A 22460-nucleotide genomic window follows, 5' to 3' on the forward strand; every position below is an offset into this window, starting at 1 on the left:
GCCAGAGGAATGTTGGAAAAGAAAACCAAAGTTGGCAGCATCACAATTCCAGAGTTCAAGCTCTATTACAAAGCTGTCATCATCAAGAAAGTATGGTACTGGCACAAAAACAGATACATAGACCATGGAACAGAATAGAGAGCCCAGAATGGACCCTTAATTCTTACAGCTAACTAATTTTTGACAAAGCAGAAAAGAAATGTCCAATGGAAAACAGATAGTGTCTTCAACAAATGGTGTTGGGAAAATTGGACAGCCACATGCAGAAGAATGAAACTGGACCATTTCCTTACACCACACACAAAAATAGACTCCAAATGGATGAAAGGCCTCAATGTGAGATAGGAATCCATCAAATCCTTGAGGAGAACACAGGCAGTAACCTCTTCGACCTCAGCTGCAACAACTTCATCATCATCAAAAAAATATCATCAAAGGCAAGAGAAGCAAGGGCAAAAGTGAACTATTGGGACTTCATCAAGATCAAAAGCTTTTGCACAGCAAAGCACACAGTCAACAAAACCAAAAGACACCTGACAGAATGGGAAAAGATATCTGCAAATGACATATCACTTAAAGGGCTAGTATCCAAAATCTACAAAGAACTTAGCAAACTCAACACCTGAAGAACAAAACCCAATCAAGAAATGGGCAGAAGACATGAACAGACATTTCTGCAAAGAGGACATCCAAAAGGCCAACAGACACATGAAAATGTGTTCAACATCACCGGACATCAGGGAATTACAAATTAAAGCCACAATGAGATACCACCTCGCTCCAGTCAGAATGGCTAAAATTAACTAGTCAGGAAATGACAAGGATGTTGGCAAGGATGCAGAGAAAGGGGAACCCTCCTGCACTGATGGTGGGAATGCAAGCTGGTGCAGCCACTTTGGAAAACAGCATGAAGCCTCCTCAAAAAGTTGAAAACAGAAGTACCCTAATGACCCAATCACACTATTTGGTGTTTACCCTAAAGATACAGATGTAGTGATCCAAAGGGATACATGCACCCGAATGTTTATAGCAGCAATGTCCACAATAGTCAAACTGTGGAAAGAACCTAGATGTCCATCAACCGATGAATGGATAAAGAAGAGATTGTATACATATACAGTAGAATATTATGCAGCCATCAAAAAGAACAACCTCTTGACATTTGCAATGATGTGTATGGAACTAAAGGGTGTTGTGCTAATTGAAATAAGTCAATCAGAGAAAGGCAATTATCATATAATCTCTCTGATATGAGGAATTTGAGAGGCAGGGCGGGGGGTTGTGGGGGGTAGGGAGTGAAAGAATGAAACAGATGGGACCAGGGACAGAGACAACTGTAAGAGACTCTTAATCTCAGGAAACAAACTGAGGGTTTCTGGGAGGTGGGGAGGGAGGGATAGGGTGGCTGGATTATGGACATTGTGAAGGGTATGTGCTATGGTAAGTGATGTGAATTGTGTAAGACTAATGATTTACAGACCTGAACCCCAGAAGCAAGTAATATATTATATGCTAATTTTTTAAAAAGGTAAGATCTGCCATTTGTGACAACATGGATGATCCTAGAGTATATTATGCTGAGTGAAATAACTCAGAGAAAGACAAATACCATAAGATTTCGCTCCTGTGGAATTTAAGAAACAAAACAAAAGAAACAATTAAAAAAACAGACTCTTAAATACAGAGAACTGCTGGTTGCCAGAGATAGTGTTGGAGAAAGGGTGAAATACATTGGGATTGAGAAGTTCAGAACTCTAGTTGGAAAACAAATAAGTCACAGAGATGAAAAGTACAGCATTGAGAATATAGTCAGTAAGATAGTAGTAATGTTGCTTAGTAATAGATGATAACAACACTCACTGTGTTGACCACAGAGTAATGTATAGATATGTTGGGTCATTATACTATACACCTGAAACTAACATAACAACTGAATATTATACTTCAAAAAATACACTTTTCTAGGCAGTCTTACAAAACTTACCTGTATGATTACTACCTATGAAGCAAGAACACTGTAACAAAATAGAGATGTTTTACACACTTAAGAATAAACATTTAAAGCATTAAGATGTAAACTGAAAACAGATAATCACATCAAAAAATGGACAGAAGACATGAACAGACACTTCTCCAATGAAGACATACAAATGGCTAACAGACACATGAAAAAATGTTCATCATCACTAGCTATCAGGGAGATTCAAATCAAAACCACATTGAGATACCACCTGACACCAGTTAGAATGGCCAAAATTAACAAGACAGTAAACAACGTGTGTTAGAGAAGATGTGGAGAAAGGGGAACCCTCTTACACTGTTGGTGGGAATGCAAGTTGATGCAGCCACTTTGGAGAACAGGGTGAAGATTCCTTAAGAAATTAAAAATAGAGCTTCCTTATGACCCTGCAATTGCACTCCTGGGTATTTACCCCAAAGATACAGATATAGTGAAAAGAGGGGCCATCTGTACACCGATGTTCATAGTAGCAATGGCCATGGTCGCCAAACTGGAAAGAACCAAAATGCCCTTCAACAAATGAATGGATAAGGAAGATGCAGTCTTCCTTATGGAGTATTATGTACTATGGAGTATTATGCCTCCATCACAAAGGATGAATACCCAACTTCTGTATCAACATGGGTGGGACTGGAAGAGATTATGCTGAGTGAAGTAAGTCAAGCAGAGAGAGTCAATTATCATATGGTTTCGCTTATTTTTGGAGCATAAGGAATAACACGGAGGACATGGGGAGATGGAGAGGAGAAGGGATTTGGGGGAAATTGGAGGGGGAGATGAACCATGAGAAACTGTGGACTCTGAGAAACAAACTGAGGGTTTTAGAGGGGCGAGGGGGTGGGAGGTTGGGTGAGCCTGGTGGTGGGTATTATGGAGGGCACATATTGCATAGAGAACTGGGTGTGGTGCATAAACAATGAATTCTGGAACACTGGAAAGAAATTTTAAAATAAATAATTTTTTTTTTAAAAAGATGTAAACTCGGGCGCCTGGGTGGCTCAGTGGGTTAAGCCGCTGCCTTCCACTCAGGTCATGATCTCAGGGTCCTGGGATCGAGTCCCGCATCGGGCTCCCTGCTCAGCAGGGAGCCTGCTTCCCTCTCTCTCTCTCTGCCTGCCTCTCCATCTACTTGTGATTTCTCTCGGTCAAATAAATAAATAAAATCTTAAAAAAAAAAAAAGATGTAAACTCAAAATCCAGCACCTGTGTGAATGGGGGACCTCTTTGAAGCACGTAGAGGACTGAGAATTAAGCTTAAAAACAAATCTAAGGCAACCTGATGACTATAAGTCTCACCCTTTGAAGAACCCTCTTGACACACTGACACTTTCTTTTTCGTTTTCCAAATACCACACATACCTAAACACTGGCCATAGGGAAGGGGAATATATAATATGCTATTTCAAAAAAAAAACAGCTTGATACTTTAGTGTTTTTTAATTTAGCCAATGACATAATGACCATTTATTGACTGTGACCTTCACATTAACATTATGAGATAGACTAAATAAGTCTTGTTGTTAATTGGTATTAATACACCTTTTACAGATAATGTAACCAAGGTTTAGGGAGATTTACATGACCACAAAGTTTACATGGCTATTAAGTGGTAGAGATGGGAACAGAATTCTGATCTGACTTGTAGAATAGTGTGCTCTACATTATTTTATGCTGTTATTTTAATAAGATGGATTTCAGTGTAATATAGTTCAAGATATCATACCTGTCCATCATCTCCAGTTAGGATTATGGAATTTTTCTAGCTGTTCATCTAAGGTAATTCTTGTTTCATTTATCATATTCCATCCATCATTATAGAGGAAATTTTTTTAACTACAATTTGCCAATCATCCAAAATTTCAGAATGCAGATAAAATTTTTAAAAAGGAATATGAGGGGTTTGAAGTGGCGGGGGGGTGGGAGGTTGGGGTACCAGGTGGTGGGTATTATAGAGGGCACAGCTTGCATGGAGCACTGGGTGTGGTGAAAAAATAATGAATACTGTTTTTCTGAAAATAAATAAATTGGGGAAAAAAAAGGAATATGTTAATTGGTTATTATTGAAACACCTACAAACTTTGTAAGTCCTAAAAAAGGAAAAAGGCTAAACAATAGCCAGCCTTTTTCATAAGTCTTTGGCAATCCACAGCAACCAAAATCTATATCCAACAAAGACATGTTTGAATATCAGAAATTCAAAGTCTCCAAAACATAGTACTTTCACTGTGAAACATATTGAGCCAAATAATTAACTTGAAGGCTGTTTCTGCCATATTAGCTAATGATCACAAACAAATCTCTTGTCCTCTATGGGCCTCAGTTCCCTCATTTGTAAAAAGGAGGCATTCTAAATAATTATGAAGATCTTTTCCATTTTAATTTTTTATGCCTATATATCCTTATGGACCATCTAGTGAAATGGGTGATTTCAGAAGAATTCCACTAAAACCTCAGGGTGCCTCTCATTGTCATGAAAGCTGTGGGTAAGTACCAGGGTGTCTAGGTGTCCCAGTTCCTCTTCCTTCTTGGCAGCATTTATTCTCATGTGCTCGGGTATCTTATAGTCTATGGCTGTCTTCAGATTGAAGTCTCCCATATACAACTGAGCCTCCTTGATGGCTTGAACATCTCTGGGATCTTCGAAGTCATCCTGAGGCTTACTCTTGTACCTATCAGAAAAATAGGCAATCCAGCCACAAATATAACAATAAACTTTAGTTTGTCTACCATATATATGTATAGTCAAATTCAGTCATAAAGCAAAAGTACAATTCTAAATATGAGGTACTACATTTTTAAAAAATAGATTTTATTTATTTATTTGACAGAGAGAGAGAGAGAGAGAGATCACCAGTAGGCAGAGAGGCAGACAGAGAGAGGTGGGAAGCAGGTTCCCCACTGAGCAGAAAGCCCACTGTAGAGTTCAATCCCAAGACCCTGAGATCAGGACCCGAGCCAAAGGCACAGACTCAACCCACTGAGCCACCCAGGAGCCCCTCTGTGGAACTACTTTTATCTGTAGAGCCCAGCCATCTTTTTTTAAGTTAATGACTACAGACCTTCCTCAACTTACAATGGGGTTACGTACCAATAAACCTATAGCTGAAAATAGTATAAATCACAAGCATTCAAAACACCTAACTTACCTAACATTATAGTTTAGCCTATCCCACCTTAAACATACTCAGAACACTTATGTTAACGTATAGTTGGGAAAAATTAGTACAAACTCCATTTCACAAAAAAGGGTGAAAGACAAATACCATATGATTTCAATCCTGTGGAATTAAAGAAACAAAACAAAGAAAAAAAATAAAAAAATAAAAAAAGATTCTTAAATACAGAGAATTGCTGGTTGCCAAAGGTATGGTGGAGGGATGGGTAAAATAGATTGACTACTGTACTGAAAGTAAAAAACAAAAGCAGAATGGTTGTAAGTGTTTTGACAGTTTATCCCCAACACTGTGTAGCTGTCTTGGAGCTGTGCTTCACTGCTTCTGCCCAATATCATGAGTAGGTATCATACTGCATATCCTGGGAAAGGATCAAAATTCAAAGTACAATTTTTACTGAATGCATATTACTTTCACATTATTGTCAAACCATCTTAAGTTGGGAACCATCTGTATTTTTATAGCACCCCATGCAAAGTCAAAATGAAATAAATAAAAACCAATAACCAGATGGTGTGAAATAATCTGAATCATTTTTAGGCTTCCATTCACTTCCAAGTGATTTATATCAAGATGGTTACTTATTCCTTCAACAGACATTAAGCCATAGGAACAGAGTGGATGTATTTTATTAGCACCATGCTCTAACCAACTGAGCTAACCGACCGCTGCAGAGTGGATGTATTTTAATCAGTACAAACTTAATTTACCTTTTATTAAGTAACATGTTTGTCATAAAATTTTCAAAAAAAAAGGCATCTAGCTAAGAATGATACAATGAGCATGTACATTTGCCTCCCACTCTCTCCGCAAATGCCACGGAAATGATGGTGTGGAGGTATTAAAGGGAATAATTCAGGAAGGCTGAGAACAAGATAGAAAACTATGAGCAAACCAGTGATAACAATTTTAAAGGATAATGAGACCAGAGAAAACTGTGGCCCAGAATATCCCTAGGGGAAGGTTATAAAAAAAGATTGGATGTGATCTTATCAGTAGAGGTTCTAGGGAGACTCCAAGCACAGACATCAAAAGACCTAACCTACCTAATTCTTTCAAGTGAAGCCTGTCAATCAACATGAACATGTACACATAGCTTGCAGTCATCCCTTTAGGAAAACAAACAGTACAATAGCAGAGGAAACCTATGTTATCTAATGCATTAATTGACAACTGTTCCTTTGTGTAAAATAGCACTAAAAGGATGGACTAATAATTTTAAAAGGAAAGGAAGTGAAGGAAAGAAAGAAAGAAAGAAAGAGAGAGAGAGAGAAAGAAAGAAAGAGAGAAAGAAAGGAAGGAAGGATGGAAAGAAAGAAAAAAGAATGAGAGAAGGGAGGAAAGGAGGAAGAATGAATGGAAGGAAAAAAGGGAGGGAGGGAGGGAAGACAGAAAGAGAGAAAGAAAGGAAAGAAGGAATGAAAAGAAAGAGCAAGCAGATACTTCGGCTCTGGCCATATGAGGGAAATAAGGCCCATAATTATCATCATGTTATAAATAACTAGAAAACTAGCAAAAAATATGAAACAACTATGTTCAGACATTGAATAATGGGCAGCACAGAACTATAATGCATGTGAGAACTGAAACAAAATAACTAATCCTTACTATCTCTATTTCTACATGGAGGAAAGTACCAGACTGTGAAATAGTGTTGAGATCCAAAATATTAGCCCAGTAATCTCCATGATTAAGGTTACAAAGGTGAGAGTTCAGAGAAGCCAGATTGGTTAGAATTTTGTGAACAAAAATATCAGAACTACATATAAAACAATGACTTCAGAAATTCACATAAGGCTCTCTTGAGTTTTGGGCCAAGTATTAACCTGTGCATGTGTAATGTGAAACATCATGAAGATAAGTAAAGAACATCTGGAGAAAATACAATCAGTGGGAAGCTGTAAACAAGAAATTCTTATAGTTTACACATGGCTGGAAATCACTCGTGAATTCATCTGCTGGAAAGACCTTGCTAAAGGTAGGGAACAATCAGTAGAGACCCTTAAAGAGTCATGCTTTCAAAGTAGAAAAAACTAAAGATCTGGATTTCAGTCATTTCAGTCCTCACCAACATTTATAGAAAACTACACCCAAGAACACAAGAAAATATGTTTTTTTTTCAAGAACACAATGGATTTTCATGATACTATGTGCAGGCCCATACAACTCCCAATAAGTTTATAAGAATTTAAACCATGCAAACTATTGGGAAATTAAATGGCATACTTAATTAAATTAAATTAAATGGCATACTTAAACTATGGGGCACCTACATGGTTCAGTTGGTTAAACTTCAGACTTGATTTTGGCGCAGGTCATGATCTCAGGGTTGTGTTATCAAGCCCTGCATCTAGCTTCACACTCAGCACTAAGTCTGCTTGAGATTCTCTCTTTCCCTCTCTCTAAGATAAATAAAATCTTTAAAAAAATAAATCATAATCAACAAGAAATCACAAGAATTATTAGAAAATATTTTGGACAGGGGCTCCTGAGTGGCAGAGCTGATTAAGCATCTGCCTTTGGCTCATGTCATAATCCCAGAGTCCTGCATCAAGCCCGGCATCAGGCTCCATGCTCAGCGGGAAACCTGCTCTCCCTCTCCCTCTGGCTTGTGCACTCACTCTTCTTCTTCTCTCTTTCTCTCTTTCTCTCTCTTTTTCTCTCTCTTAAATAGATAAATAAAATTTTTAAAAAATATTTTGGACAAAACGATGCTGAAAACATATCAGAACTTGTGAAGCAAAGCTCAGTGTTTCATTTGTACTTTAAATTTATACTCCAATTTATACTTTAAATGCTTATAATTAAAACAGAAAGTATAAAATCAAAGCTTACAGCTGAAACTTAAAACTTAGGCAACAGGAAAATTAAACTCAAACTAATTAAAATAAAGGAAATGATATAGAACAGAAAAATCAATGACATAGAAAGCCGACAAGCAATATTTCTAAAAATCTATGACCAAAAGTTAGTTCCTTGAAAAGATAAATAAAATTCATAAGTCTTTTGCTGGAATGATCAAGAAAAAGAAAGAAGATACAAATTAAGGATATCAAAAATAAAACAAGGGGCAATGCAACATATACTATAGAAACTAAAGTAATAAGACAATAGTATGAACTATTTTATACTAATAAATTGGACAATCTAGATAAAATGTACAAATTCCTTGAAAGATACAAATTACCAAAACTAATCCAAGAGGAAATATAGAATCTGAATAACACTATAACTACGAACAATTGGAATTTGTATTTATAACCTCTCAAATAATGTCCTATGTCCTATGGGCTCATTGATAAATTCTATCAAATATTTAAGAAATAAATAATATGAAGCCTACACAATCCTTCACAAAATAGAAGAGAAAGGAAAACGTCTCATTTCATTTTATGCAACTAGTCTTACCCTGATAACAAACCAGAAAAGATATTACATAACAATAAAACTAGAAACCAAGGTCTTTATTTAAAAAGAAAAGTCCATAACAAAACGCCAGCAAATCAAATCCAGACATATATACTTTTGGAAAATGTAAAAAACATATTTTACCAGTTTATGTAGATATGAATGCATGTAACATTTTATCAGTTTAGGGGGTACAATATAATGATTTCCTACATGTACCTATTGCAAAATATTTGCCACAATAAGTTAACACCCATTTACATAGTTATAATTTTTTCTTGTGATGATAATTTTCAAGAGCTATCCTCTTAGCAACTTTCAAATACGTAATATAGTATTGATAACTAGTCATCATATTGTATATTACCTCTCCAGAACTTATTTATATTATAAATAGAAGTTTGTACCATTTGACCAACTTCCCCCCAACTCCCCAACTCTAGCATTCACCAGTATATTCTGTTTCAATGATTTCAGATTTTTTAGATCCCAAATATAAGGAAAGTTAAATGGTATTTGTTTTTCTCTGACTTATTTTACCTAGTATAACGCCCTCCAAGTCCACTGGTATTGTTGCAAATGGCAGCATTTCTCTCTTTTTAAGGCTGAAAAATATTCCAGTGTATATAGGTACCAAAGCGTCTTTAACCATTCAAACATTAATGGAGACTTAGGTTGTTTCCATATCTCAACTACTGTTATGTTATTAATGGTGTGATAAACACAGGAGTGCAGACATCTCTTCAAAGACTATTTTAGTTTTCTTCAGCTATACACCCAGAAGTGGGATTGCTGGACCATATGGTAATCTTATTTTTAATTTCTTTGAGGAATCTCCATACTGTTTTCCATAGTGATTGCACCAATTTATGTTCCCATCAATAATGCACCAAGTTCCCTTTTTTTCTACATTTTTGTCAATACTTGTTATCTCCTGTCCTTTTGATGGTAGGTATTCTAATAGGTGTGAGCTGATCTCACTGTAGTTCTGATTTGCTTTTCCCTGAATGATTAGTGAAGTTCAGCACCTTTTCATATACTTTTTTTAAAATTTTTTAAATTTTTTATTTTTTATAAACATATAATATATTTATCCCCAGGGGTACAGGTCTGTGAATTGCCAGGTTTACACATTTCACAGCACTCACCAAAGCACATACCCTCCCCAATGTCCATAACCCCACCCCCCTTCTCCCAACACCCCTCCCCCCAGCAACCCTCAGTTTGTTTTGTGAGATTAAGAGTCACTTATGGTTTGGCTCCCTCCCAATCCCATCTTGTTTCATTTATTCTTCTCCTACCCCCTTAACCCCCATGTTGCATCACCACTTCCTCATATCAGGGAGAGCATATGATAGTTCTCTTTCTCCGATTGACTTATTTCGCTAAGCATGATATGCTCTAGTTCCATCCACGTTATCGCAAATGGCAAGATTTCATTTCTTTTGACGGTTGCATAGTATTCCATTGAGTATTTATACCACATCTTCTTTATCCATTCATCTGTTGATGGACATCTAGGTTCTTTCCATAGTTTGGCTATTGTGGACATTGCTGCTATAAACATTTGGAGGCACATGCCCCTTCGGATAACTACATTTGTATCTTTAGGGTAAATACCCAGTAGTGCGATTGCTGGGTCATAGGGCAGTTCTATTTTCAACATTTTGAGGAACCTCCATGCCATTTTCCAGAGTGGTTGCACCAGCTTGCATTCCCACCAACAGTGTAGGAGGGTTCCCCTTTCTCCACATCCTCGCCAGCATCTGTCATTACCTGACTTGTTAATTTTAGCCATTCTGACTGGTGTGAGGTGATATCTCATTGTGGTTTTGATTTGTATTTCCCTGATGCCGAGTGATATGGAGCACTTTCTCATGTGTCTGTTGGCCATCTGGATGTCGTCTTTGCAGAAATGTCTGTTCATGTCCTCTGCCCATTTCTTGATTGGATTATTTGTTCTTTGGGTGTTGAGTTTGCTAAGTTCTTTATAGATTTCGGACACTAGCCCTTTATCTGATATGTCGTTTGCAAATATCTCCTCCCATTCTGTCAGTTGTCTTTTGGTTTTGTTAACTATTTCCTTTGCTGTGCAAAAGCTTTTAATCTTGATGAAATCCCAATAGTTCATTTTTGCCCTTGCTTCCCTTGCCTTTGGCGATGTTCCTAGGAAGATGTTGCTGCGGTTGAGGTCGAAGAGGTTGCTGCCTGTGTTCTCCTCAAGGATTTTGATGGAGTCCTTTCTCACATTGAGGTCCTTCATCCATTTTGAGTCTATTTTCGTGTGTGGTGTAAGGAAATGGTCTGATTTCATTTTTCTGCATGTGGCTGTCCAATAGACATTTTCACAATATTTATTCTTCCAATCCAGGAGCATGGAACATTTTTCCATTTCTTTGTGTCTTCCTCAATTTCTTTCATGAGTACTTTATAGTTTTCTGAGTATAGATTCTGTGCCTCTTTGGTTAGGTTTATTCCTAGGTATCTTATGGTTTTGGGTGCAATTGTAAATGGGATTGACTCCTTAATTTCTCTTTCTTCTGTCTTGTTGTTGGTGTAGAGAAATGCAACTGATTTCTGTGCATTGATTTTATATCCTGACACTTTACTGAATTCCTGTACAAGTTCTAGCAGTTTTGGAGGGGAGTCTTTTGGGTTTTCCACATAGAGTATCATATCATCTGCAAAGAGTGAGAGTTTGACTTCTTCTTTGCCGATTTGGATGCCTTTAATTTTCTTTTGTTGTCTGATTGCTGAGGCTAGGACTTCTAGTACTATGTTGAATAGCAGTGGTGATAATGGACATCCCTGCTGTGTTCCTGACCTTAGCGGAAAAGCTTTCAGTTTTTCTCCATTAAGAATGATATTTGCGATGGGTTTTTCATAGATGGCTTTGATGATATTGAGGTATGCGCCCTCTATCCCTACACTTTGAAGGGTTTTGATCAGGAAGGGATGCTGTACTTTGTCAAATGCTTTTTCAGCATCTATTGAGAGTATCATATGGTTCTTGTTCTTTCTTTTATTGATGTGTTGTATCACATTGACTGATTTGCGGATGTTGAACCAACCTTGCAGCCCTGGGATAAATCCCACTTGGTCGTGGTGAATAATCCTTTTAATGTACTGTTGAATCCTATTGGCTAGTATTTTGGTAAGAATTTTCGCATCTGTATTCATCAAGGATATTGGTCTATAGCTCTCTTTTTTGATGGGATCCTTGTCTGGTTTTGGGATCAAGGTGATGCTGGCCTCATAAAATGAGTTTGGAAGTTTTCCTTCCATTTCTATTTTTTGGAACAGTTTCAGGAGAATAGGAATTAGTTCTTCTTTAAATGTTTGGTAGAATTCCCCTGGGAAGCCATCTGGCCCTGGGCTTTTGTTTGGAGATTTTTGATGACTATTTCAATCTCCTTACTGGCTATGGGTCTGTTCAGGCTTTCTATTTCTTCCTGGTTCAGTTGTGGTAGTTTATATGTTTCTAGGAATGCATCCATTTCTTCCAGATTGTCTAATTTGTTGGCGTAGAGTTGCTCATAGTATGTTCTTATAATTGTTTGTATTTCTTTGGTGTTAGTTGTGATCTCTCCTCTTTCATTCATGATTTTATTTATTTGGGTCCTTTCTCTTTTCTTCTTGATAAGTCTGGCAAGGGGTTTATCAATTTTATTAATTCTTTCAAAGAACCAGCTCCTAGTTTCGTTGATTTGTTCTATTGGTTTTTTGGTTTCTATTTCATTGATTTCTGCTCTGATCTTTATGATTTCTCTTCTCCTGCTGGGTTTAGGGTTTCTTTCTTGTTCTTTCTCCAGCTCCTTTAGGTGTAGGGTTAGGTTGTGTACCTGAGACCTTTCTTGTTTCTTGAGAAAGGCTTGTACCGCTATATATTTTCCTCTCAGGACTGCCTTTGTTGTATCCCACAGATTTTGAACCGTTGTGTTTTCATTATCATTTGTTTCCATGATTTTTTTCAATTCTTCTTTAATTTCCCAGTTGACCCATTCATTCTTTAGAAGGATGCTGTTTAGTCTCCATGTATTTGGGTTCTTTCCAAACTTCCTCTTGTGGTTGAGTTCTAGCTTCAGAGCATTGTGGTCTGAAAATACGCAGGGAATGACCCCAATCTTTGGATATCGGTTGAGTCCTGATTTAGGACCGAGGATGTGTCTATTCTGGAGAATGTTCCATGTGCACTAGAGAAGAATGTGTATTATGTTGCTTTGGGATGAAATGTTCTGAATATATCTGTGATGTCCATCTGGTCCAATGTGTATTTGAAGGCCTTTATTTCATTGTTGATCTTTTGCTTGGATGATCTGTCCATTTCAGTGATGGGAGTGTTAAAGTCCCCTACTATTATTGTATTATTGTTGATGTGTTTCTTTGATTTTGTTATTAATTGGTTTATATAGTTGGCTGCTCCCACATTGGGGGCATAGACATTTAAAATTGTTAGATCTTCTTGTTGGACAGACCCTTTGAGTATGATATAGTGTCCTTCCTCATCTCTTATTATAGTCTTTGGCTTAAAATATAATTGATCTGATATAAGGATTGCCACTCCTGCTTTCTTCTGATGTCCTTTAGCATAGTAAATTTTTTCCCACCCCCTCACTTTAAATCTGGAGGTGTCTTCAGGCTTAAAATGTGTTTCTTGTAGGCAACATATAGATGTTTTTTTTTTTTTTATCCATTCTGATACCCTGTGTGTTTTGATTGGGGCATTTAGCCTATTAATATTCAGGGTAACTATTGAGAGATATGAATTTAGTGCCATTGTATTGCCTGTAAGATGACTGTTACTGTATATTGTCTCTGTTCCTTTCTGATCTACCACTTGTAGGCTCTCTCTTTGCTTAGAGGACCCCTTTCAATATTTCCTGTAGAGCTGGTTTGGTGTTTGCAAACTCTTTCAGTTTTTGTTTGTCCTGGAAGCTTTTAATCTCTCCTCTCTTTTCAATGATAGGCTAGCTGGATATAGTATTCTTGGCTGCATGTTTTTCTCATTTAGTGCTCTGAGTATATCATGCCAGCTCTTTCTGGCCTGCCAGGTCTCTGTGGATAAGTCTTCCACCAATCTAATATTTTTACCATTCTATGTTACAGACTTCTTTTCCTGGGATGCTTTCAGAATTTTCTCTTTGTCACTAAGGCTTATAAATTTACTATTAGGTGACGGGGTGTGGGCCTATTCTTATTGATTTTGAGGGGCATTCTCTTAACCTCCTGAATTTTGATGCTTGTTCCCTTTGCCATATTGGGGAAATTCTCCCCAATAATTCTCTCTAGTATACCTTCTGCTCCCCTCTCTCTTTCTTCTTCTTCTTCTGGAATCCCAATTATTCTAATGTTGTTTCGTCTTATGGTGTCACTTATCTCTCGAATTCTCCCCTTGTGGTCAAGTAGCTGTTTGTCCCTCTTTTGCTCAGCTTCTTTATTCTCTGTCATTTGGTCTTCTATATCACTAATTCTTTCTTCATCCTCATTTATCCTAGCAGTGAGAGCCTCCATTTTTTATTGCACCTCATTAATAGCTTTTTTTATTTCAACTTGGTTAGATTTTAGTTCTTTTATTTCTCCAGAAAGGGCTTTTATATCTCCCGAGAGGGTTTCTCTAATATCTTCCATGCCTTTTTCGAGCCCGGCTAGAACCTTGAGAATTGTCATTCTGAACTCTAGATCTGACATATTACCAATGTCTGTATTGATTAGGTCCCTAGCCTTCGGTACTGCCTCTTGTTTTTGTTTTTTGTTTTGTTTTGTTTTGTTTTTGTGGTGAATTTTTCTACCTTGTCATTTTGTCCAGATAAGAGTATATGAAGGAGCAAGTAAAGTACTAAAAGGGTGGCAACAACCCCAGGAAAATATGCTTTAACCAAATCAGAAGAGATCCCAAATCATGAGGGGGGAGAAAGGGGATAAAAAGAGGTTCAGAAAGAAAGAAAGAAAAAAAAAAGGAAAGAAAGAATTAAAAAAAAGAATAAAGAAAAGTATAAAAAAGAAATATATATATATATATATATTAGATAAACTAGTTAAAAAACGTTAAAAAAGAAAAGGGTGAAAGTTAAAAAAATTTTAGCAGAAGAAGAGAAAAAAAGTGAAAAAAAAATTTAATTAACTGCAAGACTAAAGAATCATAGGGAGAAAGCCATGAGTTCTGTGCTTTGCTTTCTCCTCCTCTGGAATTCTGCTGCTCTCCTTGGAATTGAAACTGCACTCCTTCCTTGGTAGGTGAACTTGGACTTGGCTGGATTTCTTGTTGATCTTCTGGGGGAGGGGCCTGTTGTAGTGATTCTCAAGTGTCTTTGCCCCAGGCGGAATTGCACTGCCCTTACCAGGGGCCGGGCTAAGTAATCCGCTCGGGTTTGCTTTCAGGAGCTTTTGTTCCCTGAGCGCTTTCCGTAGAGTTCCGGAGGACGGGAATACAAATGGCGGCCTCCTGGTCTCCGGCCCGGAGGAGCCGAGAGCCCGGGGCCCCACTCCTCAGTGCTCCTGCGAGGAACAGCGCCCAGTAACTCCCGTCTGCCTGACCTCAGGCCGTGCTCCGAGCTCACCGAGCCTGCGACGGGTTCAAGGTACCCCAGAGCTGGGAGCTCACTGTCGGCTCTGTCTCTTTAGCCGGCTTCCCTGTTCTAATACCTGTAAGCTCTGCGACACTCAGACACCCCCGATCCTTCTGTGACCCTGTGGGACCTGAGGCCACGCTGACCCCGCGTGGGCTTCACCCCAGTTTAGCCTCTGGAGCGATGTCCCTCAGCGGAACAGACTTAAAAGTCCTGATTTTGTGCTCTGTTGCTCCGCCGCTTGCCGGGAGCCGGCCCATCCCCCCGGGGTCTATCTTCCCGTCGCTTTGGATTCACTTCTCCGCCAGTCCTACCTTTCAGAAAGTGGTTGTTTTTCTGTTTCTAGAATTGCTGTTCTTCTTCTCTTCTATCTGCTGATGGATTTGTAGGTGTTTGCAATCTTTAGATAAGCTATCTAGCTGATCTCCTGCTAGCTGAAGTAGTCTCAGCCTGCTACTTCTCCACCATCTTGACTCCTCCCCACCTTTTCATATACTTAATGGTCTTCTGTAGGTCTCCTTTGAAAAATGTCTATATGCATCCTCTGTCCACTTTTAAATCTGTTTGGTTTTTTTTTTTTTTTTGCTATTAAGTTGTAAAAGTTCTTTATATATTTTAGATATTAACCCCTTATCAAAGCTATATGATTGTGAATACATTCCTTAAGTTGCCCTTTCATCTTTTTGACAGTTGCCATTACTGTACAGAAGCTTTTTAGTTTGCTATAGTCCCACTTGTTTATTTTTGTTTTTATTGCCTTTGCTTTTGGTGTAAACCTAAAAAATCATTGCCAAGGCCAATGTTGAGGGACTTACCACCTACGTTTTCTTCTAGGAGTTTTATGGGTTCAGGTCTTACATTCAAGTCTTTAATTCATTTTGCAGTAATTTTCACATATGCTGTGAGTTACTTGTCCAATGTCATTCGTTTGCATGTGGCACTTCAGTATTCCCAGTGTCATTTATTGGAGAGACTGTTCTTTCCCCATTATATATTCTTGATTCCTCTGTCATAAACTGACCATATATGCATGGACCATTTATTTCTGGTCTATTCTATTTCATTAATTGGGTCTCTGTTTTTATGTTGAAGCCATATTGTTTTCATTGCTACAGCTTTGTAATATAGTTTGAAGTCAGGGAGTATATCTCTAACTTTATTTTTCCTTCTCTAGATGGCTTTGGCTATTCAGGGTCTTTTATGGTTCCATGCAATTTTTAGGATTGCTTTTACTATTTCTGTGGAATTTTAACAGGGACTGCATTGAATCTATAGATTCCTCTGGGTAGTACAGACAATTTTTTTTAAGATTTTATTTATTTATTTGACAGACAGAGATCACAAGTAGGCAGGGAGGCAGGCTGAGAGAGAGAGTAGGAAGCAGGCTCCTCACTGTGAGCAGAGAGCCCTATGTGGGTCTCAATCCCAGGACCCTAGGATCATGACCTGAGCTGAAGGCAGAGACTTTAACCTACTGAGCCACCCAGGTGCCCCTGGACAGTACAGACATTTTAACAATATTAAGTCTTCTGTGCATAAACTTTCTATTTATGTCTTCAATTTCCATTGTCAATGTCTTATTGTTTTCACTGCACAGATACTTCACATCCTAGGTTAATTTACTCCTAAGTACTTTTTCTTTTTGGTGCAGTTACAAGGGGATTGTTTTCCTAATTTCTCTGATAGTTCATTATTAATATATGAAAAGAACTCATTCTTGTATATTTATTGTATCTTGCCACTTTACTGAATTTGTTTATTACTTCTAATATTATTTTGGCAGAGTCTTTAGGATTTTCTCCATGTAATATGTCATCTGAAAATAGATGTACTTCCTTCCCAATTTGGATTCTTTTTTTTTTTTTTCTTGCCTAACTGTTCTAGCTAGGACTTCTAATACTATGTTGAAAAGTAACAATAGTGAACATCCTTGTTCCTGATTTCAGAGGGAAAGTTTTTAGCCTTTCATGAACATTGAGAATGATGTTAGCTGTCAGCTTATCATATGTGACCTTTATTATGTTGAGGTATATTCCTACTATATCCACTTTGGTGAGAATTTTTATCATGAGTAGATTTTGAAATCTGTCAAATGCTTTTCCTCTTGAGTGATCATGTGATTTTTGATAGCTTGCACAATCACAAAGGCCTGAAAGACAACTGAGTTCAGGCCAAGCTGATATGGTTATGATGGCAACATAGGAAGACCCTGAACTCCTCTCTTCCACAAACTAAATCTACACCTATTTATAAAGCAACTTTTTTTCAAAGAATAACTGAGGGCTGACATAACAGCTTCAAAAGATGGACCACACAGAGAACAGCAAGAGAGATGAAGACACAGTAACAAAAGGAACCACCAGGCCTGATGCTGTGAACTACACTGAGAAGTATAGGTCTGAGGGATCATGAGCACATTAGTTTAAAGCTACAGTTTAAAAGGGCATTCGGAGAGAGGAGTTAAAGTGGAAGAGTAGTAGGATCACCCTGGGATTGCCTCATCCTTTGAACACAGCTGGATTAACATCAAATCATTTGGAACACCTAGGAAATGAATCTGAGAATTGGAAGAATGATCTGCACGGTCAGAGGAAGAGAACATGGCAAGTATGAAGCACACAGACTTGAACTGGGGAGAGAAAAGCCATGGTATGGTACTGCAGTGGAGAGGGAGCCCTTTCTGCAGAGAGAAAGAGAGGGAGAGAGAGAGTATCCATCAGGTTTGCATAGAAAAACACCTCTCCAGGGGTACCTGGGTGGCTCAGTGGGTTAAAGCCTCTGCCTTCAGCTCAGGTCATGATCCCAGGGTCCTGGGATCGAGCCCCGCATCGGGCTCTCTGCTCACAGCAGGGAGCCTGCTTCCTCCTCTCTCTCAGCCTGCCTCCCTGCCTACTTGTGATCTCTGTCTGTCAAATAAATAAATAAAATCTTTAAGAAAAAAAAAAAGAAAAACACCTCTCCAAAACCAGTGAGTGGGGAGTTGAAAGGAACTAAGTATTGCAAATTTCTGCAAGCAGTGTGTGGAGCTCAAATTCTGAGGTTTTGAAAGTTATTGACTTTCACTGGAGTCGAGACATGGTGGATGCTTCTAAAAAAAAAGGACACCTCAGGCCTGGGAGTGGAAAGCATGGTATAAGGATCCTCTGGGTCACACTGAGAGAAAACATTCCCCTTCCAGGTGTACATTTGAAATAGGGTATATAGCCTCTCCAAGGACAAAAGCCCCTGCAGGTGCCATCAAGCAGCCTGTCATCTGCAGGGGAAAAAGATGCACACGAAGGACATAAAACCTGACTGCAGCTTTTCACTGTGCTTCACCACAGATTCTGGGCACCTGTGCAGGTATATGACTGTTTTTCTGGGAGGAAACAGGACCAGACACAGCAAGGCTCTCTGATGGAAGAGGGGAGCAAGTCTATACCATGCCAGATCATTTAGGATTTGGAGTTTTGAACCCCAGCTGCACTCCAGAGATAAAAGGCAGGAGAGCTGTAGTGCCAGGCACAACAACAGCCCTAGGCACAAATGGAGCAAGGGCAGGGATCTGACAAAAGCCTGGGACACAAGAAGGGAGATTGTTTACTCTTTTGTGAGGACTTCTTAGACAATAGTAGGTACAAGATCCCCTATCCTAGGAGGAAAGAGTGAGGTGGTACCATTTTCCCCCTCGGTGGAGGTGGGAGCCACTACAACAACCCCCACCCACCCACTAAGTCCTGCAAGTGCCTGGTTACTAGGCAAGTCTGACTGTGAGGGAGAGCAGCAGGTGCTCCCCCAGAAGACCAACACTGGTACCCCACATGCACCAAGTCTACTTATGAGAGAGTGGTCCAAAGTGTCAGCTTCAGTTCTGGTGAAAATAGAACCAGCCTTATTATTTTTCTTTTTCTCTTTGGAATCAGACTTATAGTTTTTTTGTTTATTTCTTGGTTTTTTTGGGTTTGTTTGTTTTTAATACCTTTTCTCTTTTTATGGATCAGGTATTTCTCCCCCACCTTTTCTTTTTCTTTGGAATCAGGCTTAGAGTTTCATGTTTGTCTGTTTGGGTTTTTTTGTTATTGCTCTTCCTTTTCTTTTTTTCTTTTTTAGATCAGGGTTTTGTTTTTTGTTTTTGTTTTTCATAACCAGGATTATTTTAAGAAACAAATCAAAGCACATCTAGTTAAGGATCCAAATACTCCACACTGTAAGCAAGGAGGAACTCTGCATAGGACTGGCCTGTGGGAATGAGGAGCCAAAACACAACAGCAGAGTACACACAGCATATACCAGAAACACTTACCAAAGTATCAGGCCCTAGACAGTTTATGAGTCCTTCTCACTATAGCATTACTCTCAGGAACACAAAAAATGATAAGACAGAGGAATTCTCCCCAAAAGAAAGATAAGTAAGAAATCACAGCCAGGGATTTTCTCAAAAGAGATATAAGCAATACATCTGAACAAGAACTTAGAGCAACAGTCATAAGAACGCAGATGGGCTTGAAAGAAACATAGATTACACTGGATGTAATCACAGTGAGGATGGAAGAAGCAGAGGAATGGATATGTGATATAGTAGACAAAATTATGGAAAATAATGAACCTGAAAATAAGAGGGGGGAAAAACTATTAGATCATGAAGGTAGATTTAGGGAACTCTGTGATTCCAGAAAGTGCAATAATATCTGTAGCATAGGAATTCCAGAAGAAGAAGAGTAGAGTTGAAAAAGGGGGCAGAAGGTTTATTTAAACAAATTATAGCTGAGAACTTCCCTAATCTGGGGGAAAGAAACAGGCATTCAAATCTAAGAGGCATAAAGAACTTCTCTCAAATTTAACAAAAACAGGTTAACACCTAGACGAATCATAGTGAAATTTGCAAAATGCAAAGAAAAAGAGAATTCTGAAAGGAGCTAGGGACAAAAGATTCTCAACCTACAATAGTAAACACAGAAAGTTAGCAGCAGACCTGTTTACAGAAACCTGGAAGGCCAGAAAGAACTGCCATGGTATATTCAACATGCTAAATGGGAAAAATATGCAGTCAAGAATACTTTAACCAGTAAAGCTGTCATTCAGAATAGAAGGAGAGATAGAGTTTCCAAGACAAATGAAAACTAGAGGAGTTCATGAACACTAAATCAGCTCTGCAAGAAATGTTAAAAGGGACCCCTTGAATGGGAAAGAGACCAAAAGCAACAAACACTAGAAAGAAACAGAGGCAGTCTATAGGACTAATGACTTTACCGGTCATGTAATAGCACTACGTTTATATCTATCAATAATTACTCTGAATGTAAATGGACTAAATGCTCCAATCAAAACACATATGGAATCAGAATGGATTTTTTAAAAAGACCCATTGATATGCTGCTTACAAGAGACAAATTTTAGACCTAAGACACCTCCAGATTGAAAGTGAGAGGGTGGAGAATAATTTATCATGCTAGTAGACATCAAAAGAAAGCTGGAGTAGCCATATTTATATCAGACAAACTAGATTTTAAACCAAAGTTTGTAACAAGAGATGAACAAGGGCACCATATCATAATAAACAAGAACATCTAACAATTTTAAATATTTATGTCCCCAACTAGGGAGCAGCCAAAGAAACTCATTAATAATAACCCAACAATAATAGGGGGCTTTAACACCCCATTCACAACAATGGACAATTCATCTAAACAGAAGATCAACAAGGAAATGATGGCTTTGAATAACACACTGGACCAGATGGACTTAACAGATATATTCAGACATTTCATCCTAAAACAGCAAGATATACATTCTTTTCAAGTGCACATAGAACATTCTCCAGAAGAGATCACATAGTGGGCCACAAATCAGGCTTTTACTGGTACAAAATGACTGAGATAGCACCATGCATTTTTTCAGACTACAACGCTATGAAACATGAAATCAACCACAGGAAAAAAAATTGGAAAGACCACAAATGCATGAAAGTTAAACAACATCCTACTAAAGAATGAATGGGTTAAATAGGAAATTAAAGAAGAAATTTTTTAAATACTTGGAAAAAATACATGGAAAGCATGTATTTTTAAAAATACATGGAAGCAAATGAAAATGAAAACACAACAGTCCAAAACATTCAGGATGCAGCAAAGGCAGTCATGAGAGGGAAGTATTAACAATACAGGCCTTCCTCAAGAAGAAAAGTCTAAGATACAAAACCTAACCTTATATCTAAAGGAGCTACCCTACAAGCAATTTCACTACTGGGTATTTATCCCAAAGATACAAATGCAGTGACCTGAAGGGACATCTCCACCCAAATGTTTATAGCAACAATGTCCACAATAGCCAAACTATGGAAAGAACCCAGATGTCCATCAGACAAATGGATAAAGAAGATGTGTGTGTATGTGTGTGTGTGTGTATGCGCATGCACGCACATGCACAAATGTATGTGAATGATGAAATACTACACAGTCATCAAAAATGAAATCTTGCCATTTGCAACAATGTGGATGGAACTAGAAGCTATTATGTTAAGCAAAATAAGTCAATTAGAGAAAGATAATTATCCTATGATCTTACTGACATGCTGAATTTAAGAAACAAGGCGGAGGATCACAGAGGAAAAGAGATCACAAGATGAAACCAGAGAGGGAGGCAACCATAAGGGACTCTTAATCTCAGGAAACAAACTGAGAGTTGCTGGAGGGTTGTGGAAGAACAGGGTAACTGAGTGATCGACATTGGGGAGGGTATGTGTTATAACGAGAACTGGGTATTACATAAGACTGAATCACAGACCTGTACCTCTGAAACAAATAATACATTATATGTTAATTGATTGAATTTAATTTTTTTTAAATCCAAAAAAATAAAATTTAATTTAATTTTTTAAAAAGAGCCAAAGCAATCTTGAAAACAGAAAAGCAAATCTGGAGGCATCACAATTCCAGACTTCAAGTTATGTTACAAAGCTTTAGTGATCAAGACAGTATGGTACTGGCACAAAAACAGATACATAGATAAAAAGAATGAGTAGAAAACCCAGAAGAAAAGAATGAGAAGAAAACCCACAACTACATGGTCAATTTATCTTTAACAAAGCAGGAAAGAATATCCAAAGGAAAAAAGTCTCTTTAACAAATGGTTTTGGGAAAGCTGGACAGCACCATGCATAAGAATGAAATTAGACCACTTCCTTACAACATACACAAAAATAAATTCCAATAGATGAAAGACCTAAATGTAAGACAGGAAACCATTAAAATGCTAGAGGAGAAAACAGGCAGCAACCTCTTTAACCTTGGCTGCAGCAACTTCTTACTAGACACA

At 38.1% G+C, this 22460-nt stretch overlaps 1 protein-coding gene across 1 annotated transcript in view; it reads right to left on the reverse strand.

Moving 5' to 3' along the window:
- The window catches only part of CFAP44 (cilia and flagella associated protein 44), a 164896-nt gene that overhangs the window by 32920 nt on the left and 109516 nt on the right, over nucleotides 1-22460 (reverse strand). The window contains exon 25 of the mRNA XM_044251397.1: nucleotides 4512-4689. Within this exon, the coding sequence (XP_044107332.1) occupies nucleotides 4512-4689 (178 nt within the window). The remainder of the gene's footprint in view (nucleotides 1-4511; nucleotides 4690-22460) is intronic.

The sequence above is a fragment of the Neovison vison genome, chromosome 6, assembly GCF_020171115.1.
Source record: "Neovison vison isolate M4711 chromosome 6, ASM_NN_V1, whole genome shotgun sequence".
NCBI lineage: Eukaryota > Metazoa > Chordata > Mammalia > Carnivora > Mustelidae > Neogale > Neogale vison.